The 6781-nt window shown below is 52.7% G+C and overlaps 1 protein-coding gene across 1 annotated transcript; it reads left to right on the forward strand.

The window, feature by feature from the left end:
* The first annotated feature begins 4603 nt into the window (after window positions 1-4603).
* Window positions 4604-6028, forward strand: LOC109755428 (uncharacterized). The gene is made up of 2 exons (XM_020314340.4): window positions 4604-5535; window positions 5653-6028. Exon 1 carries the CDS (start codon window positions 4953-4955, stop codon window positions 5487-5489), a length of 537 nt encoding a protein of 178 aa, XP_020169929.1. The 5' UTR covers window positions 4604-4952; the 3' UTR covers window positions 5490-5535; window positions 5653-6028.
* The last annotated feature ends 753 nt before the right edge of the window (window positions 6029-6781 follow it).

Below are 6781 nucleotides of genomic sequence, written 5' to 3' on the forward strand. Positions count from 1 at the left end.
CGCCCTGCTCGTACGTGACTTGGCAAACGAAGCAATTTTGCCTGGCATGTTGCTTGTGGGTTACCCATCGGTGCAGGTTGATTGCATGCCGAAGCAACACGTACCCACACACGGCTAGCTGTTCCCTGCGTGGCTTGCTCACCAGGATCGGTTAGAGCATCTCTAGCAGACCCTGTATAAATGTTCAAATCCGCTAAATTTTTGCGTTTTACAGTTTTGGGCGAAAAAAGTGTCCAGAAACCGTAAAAGTAGTCCAACCCATAAATTTTTTAAGGGCCACCGCAAATGCACAGCCGAAACCCTTATCTTTGGAGGTTGGAAGGCCGAATATAGGGCCCCCCGTATACCGGTCAAACCTCGTCGGAGCATACACGCCGCCGCGGAGTTTGCCGGAATCCGCTCTAAACTCTCCGGAATTAATCACCGCACATCGGAAAAGGCCGCTAGACGCCGCAATCGATCGCTGCCGGTTCGAATTGGACGAGCTCGACATCGTCATGGCCTCCCATGACCTCAGCCTGGCCGCCGGAATCCTACCGACGCGGCAGGCAAAGGGGCACGACTCGGCTGGCAATAGAGCAAGGCGCGGACGACGGAGGCGATGGGGCGTGGCCCACAAGCTGTGCGCGGACGACGGAGGCGACGGGGCGTGGCCGGCGAGGCTGGGCGCGGCCGGCGCGGTGATGGGGCGCGGCCAGCAGGGGCGGGCATGGCCGACGGGTGACGGGACGCGGCCGACGGACGACGGGGCATGGCCTGCGGGCGACGGGGCGCGGCCGACAGGGTTGGGCGCGGCCGGTGTGGCCGGCGCGGCTGGCTGGAGGAAGGGGCGGCAGCAGCCGGACTGGAGGCCGGCCGCGAATATACTTTTTACGAATCCGTTTGGGGGGTCTGCATCTGTGCCAGCCCGAGCCAGCCCGCAAAAGCGGTTTTGCGCGAACTGCAAACGCGTTTTGCGGGCCGGTAGGATGTGGGGTCTACTAGAGTTGCTCTTACGGCTAGAGTGACCACTGATGGGTGATTCATTGGTCCCAGCTGACGCAATGTTTCAAGGTTTCTCTTAAATATAAATGGAAAATCCATGCTTTGCCTCATCATATATCTATTTATCTATACCTAATATGAAAGGAAGGATTTCATAGTTTTTCATCCGTTGTCCTTTTATATCCATTGATTTTGTGTAAACCTTAAAATTGACGACTGAAATTAAAAAATAGATCTACATGTAAAATGATATGTGCGTACGACCTTTCTTGGTTATGTCATAATTGGCCTCGCATGCATGCGAGGGAAAGAAGGACACGGGTCTCTTCAAAAGAGAAAAAAAAAAGTACACAGTCGCTCGATCGGTATGCAAAACTTAAAAATTAAAGAAAAACCATTGTTTTAAACCGGATGATTACAACGAGACGTAAGCCTCGTCCAGCGATTGACACGCGTCCTGGCTGGGCAAAGCGCGCCGCTCCCCATCTAGGCCTTATCCCACGCAGGGGAAGCCACAGCCACACATTTTTCTCGCTCGGGTCGTCTTCTTCACGCCAGTGCATCCCCTCCTACAGATCCCTCCTCTCTCTATCGCTCTCTCATGTTTGCCACTCCATGACCGTAATTTGCTCTACTCTCTGCACAGAGCTCCCTTCTCTTCCTGCTCCCTCTCACCACCGGAGCGACGGAGCGTTGCTGCTGCAGGCGATGATGCTCTGCCGCGACGACTGCTGCTGTCATGTATCGAGGGAAACTTCGACGCGTGACCACCGCCCGTCATGGCCGTCGGAGCTATTGCTGCTGCAACGGGGCGCATCTGCACATGGCCTTCGGAGCTGCGGTTTAAGCAACGTGCATGGCTCCCTGAGCTGCAATGGAGCGCGTCGCGCTGCGACGGTGACCGCGGAGAGTGGCCGACGGGGGGCGCTGCAAACTCCGGCGATGTTACCGGGGGGGGGGGGGGGGCTGCAACTCCGGCGATGTTGGTTGGAGCTTGTTGGGAGCACCGTCGGTGTTGCAATGGAACAACGCCGGGCCGCCAGAAGCACGGCCGGCGCTGCATTGGAGCTTCGCCGGAGTTGCAATGGAGCTGTGTCGGACGCCGTCGGTGCTGCACTGGAGCTCTGCCGGAGTTGCAGTGGAGCTTCGCCGGAGCGTCGGTGCTGCGCTGGAGCTCCGTCGGGTTGCAATGGAGCTCACCGGAGGCCGTCAGTGCTGGCATTGAAGCTTCGCCGGAGCGTCGTTGCTGCGCTGGAGCTCCGTCGGGTTGCAATGGAGCTCACCGGAGGCCGTCAGTGCTGGCATTGAAGCTTCGCCGGGGTTGCATCGAAGCGCCACCGAGGCTGCAATGGAGCGCCGCGGGGGCGCCGTCGGTGATGCTCGGTGCTGCCGTGGGCTAGCGCTGTGTGTGTGCTGGCATGGGAGCTGCCGGATCCTGCGGCTGGGTGCGACTGAATCGGACGGTTCTAGGGGCGGTTTAAGTTTGCCTAAAATAAATCGGCTGACGCCTAGCAGCGGCCAAAATTAAAGCCTATCGTTTCGTGTTGGGTCGATGGCGGCCGGCATCATTGACCTCCCCCGCCTCAATAGTAGCTGCAAACTCGGCAACCAGAGCGCGACGTCACAACCGGTGGCGAGGTCTGATCGGACCCACACCTGTAGCACACATAGTCCAGGCTCGCCGCGGCGCTGGCCTGCTTGACGATTTTTCGACAAAGTGAATATATTAATATCGTGAAGATACCAATTACATCTAGCCTCTGCACCAATAAGATGTCAAAAGACAACAAGGATGCACACATAAAAAAAAAGAGAAATAGAAACAAAGACCCCGTCGCAATGATGAGTCATTCACAACAGCAACACTCTAACCACCACCAAAGACAACACTTGGACCGCACAAGAGATTCTCCAAAAAAGACGCCTCCAAGAAGGAAACAAAGCACACACTTTGTCATCGCCCGATCAAAGATCTTGAGTTTTCATCCTGAAGAAAGTCCGAATTCACAAAACAATGCCTTCAACAAGGCCATTGCCAGGCACAACCAGTGAAGGCCAGACCTTGGGTTTTCACCCTGGAATTCGTGACTCGGTACTCAAGGAGTACCACCAAAAATGCAGTCCACCTGTGCTGTCACCCATCTTTCCAAGGTTGCTGTTGAAGTGATCAACATCCGACACACAAGAAAAACCTGTGCCGCCATTTTTCCTTGCCACCAAAACACCTCTCCACCATGACAAACCTCCGATCGCAGTCACCATGACCTTCTCCACCTCTATCAATACCATGGAAATCTATATCCAGACCTGTCCCATGGCACCGTCAAGCAAGCAAAGCTTCGCGTCACCCCCTCATGAAGCCTTGGTGGTCGAATATAAGGGAACGCACGACCGGATCAATTTCAATGTGAATATCCAATGACACTATGTGCCAAACGGCGGAATCACCGAGAGGAAGACCGGAACTCGTCGGCATCTCGATCGAGGAGGCCTGTATGAAGCAGATCGATGACATAGTGCTTGAAAAACAGCAGGGCCAAACCACCTTTATTCAAGTCGAGCCCGCAGCCCCCACGCCGCCGGCCGGCAACAGAGGAGAAGACGAACGCCGCTGGCCCTCTGGACTTCAGGCATAGATGGGGCGCACGGCAAACCCGATCCGGAAAGCATCACCCGTTAGGTCCAGATCGAACCCAAAAAGGGCATGCCCGTGGCGTCCCAAGAGCCGCTACCGCCTGGAGCAGCAGAGCTCGATGCGCGCATAGCCGTCAGCCCAGATCAGGCCTAGATCCGCCGCTGCACACCATGGCTCAAGAGCACGCCGCCGAAGGGTCGAGTGTAGGTCGGTGCTCGCCGTGAGGCGGAACGGCCGGCCCGGCCCAAAGTCCAATTGCGAGCTTTTTAACTGCAACAACTTAAATATACGCTATTGGAGCTTGAATTCCATATTCCGGTACCCCGTGACTAACAACTAGTCACTATACATGGGCAGACGATGATGGACACCGTAATACCAAGTGGGTTCAAAGTGTATCTTTCCATTGCTGGAGGGGCAAATGCCAGTCTTGACATATCTACCACCACGACACACTTTTCGGGCATACGTGGAAGTCACCTTTATAATTACCTAGTTTCAGAGTAACATTTGACCAAGAACTCCCACCACATGCCGGTGATCTCCAACTCCAAAATCATAATACTAGTAAGTACGAGAGAGCTCTCTTGATCCCGAGCACATATGCTCCCTCATGTACAGTAAAATTCAAAGTCATAGTAAAATGTCGATTTTTTTGAATTTTCTTGTGAAATATTGATGAATATTTCAACTATGTGCAAAATTTTGTGATGAAATGATTACGATGAAAAAAAACTGATATTCCAAATGCTTCCAATAATTGTCTTTTCGAAGCATCTTTCTCTTTTTTGCTAGACCTCCATAAATGGCATTGAAATTTTGTACGTGGCTGAAAAAAATCATCAACGTTTATCATGAAAAAAAATCAGAACTTTTGATGGTTTTAAATTATTTATTGAATTTTACTATTCATATAGGAGCGTATGTGCCCGGGATAAAAACTCTGTCCGGAAACGTGTGCATCGGTTCTTGGAATTTTGTTTTGAGCACGTGCCCCACCCACAGTGAGATGCTGGCCTCTTGTGAACCATACATAGCCTAGCATAACTTGACTGCAGTACAGTGGCACCTCTGTTTCCTCTCGCTTGGAAGGATTCGGTAACGTCGTTTGGGGGTGGAATGGGGATCCAGAGCATTATTTTATACGCATAAAATCGGATCTCATTCTCAGGTCAGCTCAGTCCAAAGATTACTCCTTTTCGCGTTAGAGAAGCGCCGCCGTTACCATTCCTAGCTATCATCCGCTCGGTAGCCAATATTCTTGTGCTGTGCTGTGTAGCACGTGAGACCACAGTAGTACCTGCCTGAGCTAAATTGAAATACATATACCTCGATGAAGAAGGATCTGTGGCAGGCGGCGGCGGCGGTGGTGCCGGATCTGTCGCTGGCGTTGGCGCCGGCTAGCAGCAGCCAAGAGCGGGACGAGGACCCTGTTCCGATGGCGTGCGTGGACGGCAAGCCGGTGCGGCTGTTCCAGTGCCTCTTCTGCGACAAGACGTTCCTCAAGTCGCAGGCGCTCGGCGGCCACCAGAACGCGCACCGCAAGGGCCGCCTCGACGGCCTCCTCTCCGACCCCTACAGCGACGACAGCCTGTTCGGAGGCGCCCCCGTCGCGGCGGCGTCCACCGGGTCGTCGCGCTATTTTGGCACCTCCATCGTCTCGCACGGCGGCGCTGGCTTGGCGGCGGCGCCAACGGCCGCCGATGCCTGCAGGCCAGAGAGGAGGGGGTTGGGCGGCAGGGCTCCGCGGTTCGCGGAGCACGCGCTGCCCCTGGACCCGTATGCTGGAGGCGACGGGGTGGTGGCCTGGCCAAGGGCCTCCGTCGCAAGCGGCGCCGGCGAGGCGTTGGACCTCGAGCTGCGCCTTTAGCTAGCGTCGCCTCGCTGGCTGCTGTGCTGCCACTCATATCGCACAGGTAATGTCATCTTGGGACGATACCACTTTTCCATCGTCCCAGCGTAAAGCCTGTGCTTCGTGGCGATTAGAAATTCGCTGCGGTTTAGACTGAGATTTCCCGACGATGCTACTGCAGTGCCAGTGATCTTCAACTTGTGTAGCAATCTTGACGTACAAAGTGCGTCCAGATGCTGAAGATGGTGGTGAAGGGAGGAAGCACGCGACAAACATGGATGAACTGCTGGAAGAATTGCAATTGAAAATATCTGGGATTGGAAGGATACAATCCCAGCCCTTTCTGGATTGTAATATGTACATGTTTCCTGCTTATTCGTCATTTTCCTTGCTGCGTAGTTTGCTGTGACGAACTCTGCTTTTACAGTTGCAGGCATAATTTGACCATGCACTCACTGTATTTATGCTACTACTGTAGTAGTATCTTTCTCGGAGTCTCCAAAATATGTGCTCTTATATGGATTCACTCATTTGTTAAGTACTCTCTCCATTCGAAATTACTTGTCCAAGATTAGTACGGATGTATTTATCTCAAATTACTTGTCTACACCTATAGACAAATCTAAGAAAGTAATCCGGGACGGAGCCACAAAGGTAAATGTTGGAAATATTAACACTTTTCCCTTAGATTGATCAACGAGTATACAGTAATACGGTAAATACGGTATTTTTTTTAACAAAAGGAGGACCACCGGTCTCTGCATCTGCACGATGCATGCAGTCATTTTATTAATTATTCCCAAAATATGCATGTACTCTGATATGGATTCATTGATTTGTCAAGTACGTACGTACGCACCTAGCTTAACCGTGCACATGTCGTCGTCGATGGAACTTATCGCTACGTTCTTTTTGTCGCGTCACTTCGCGCATAGGTACGTAGCACTAGCAGTACGACCAACGGACCAAAAAACTAAACAAGCATACCCTCTGCTTGATTTGATAATAATAAAGCAGTACGAGTGATAGGAGTGATGAGGTTGCCGCAAGCCAGCCAGCCGATCGTCCTCCCCTTATCCTTTAGAGCAACTCTAGCAGAGGTCGCATCCTCCCGACCCGCAAAACATTTTTACAGTTCACGGAAAAACGTCTTTGCGGGCCGGCGCGGACGGCCGCAGTTGTAGACCCGCATAATGAATCCGTAAAAAAGATATTTTCAGAATATGCTTTTTTACGGGCTGTGATTGCAGCGTATGATCTGGCGCAGCTCCTCCCGGCCCGCAAAACTTAAATTTGCAACTTAATTTGAT

This window comes from Aegilops tauschii, chromosome 4 (genome assembly GCF_002575655.3).
Source record: "Aegilops tauschii subsp. strangulata cultivar AL8/78 chromosome 4, Aet v6.0, whole genome shotgun sequence".
Classification (NCBI taxonomy): Eukaryota; Viridiplantae; Streptophyta; class Magnoliopsida; order Poales; family Poaceae; genus Aegilops; species Aegilops tauschii.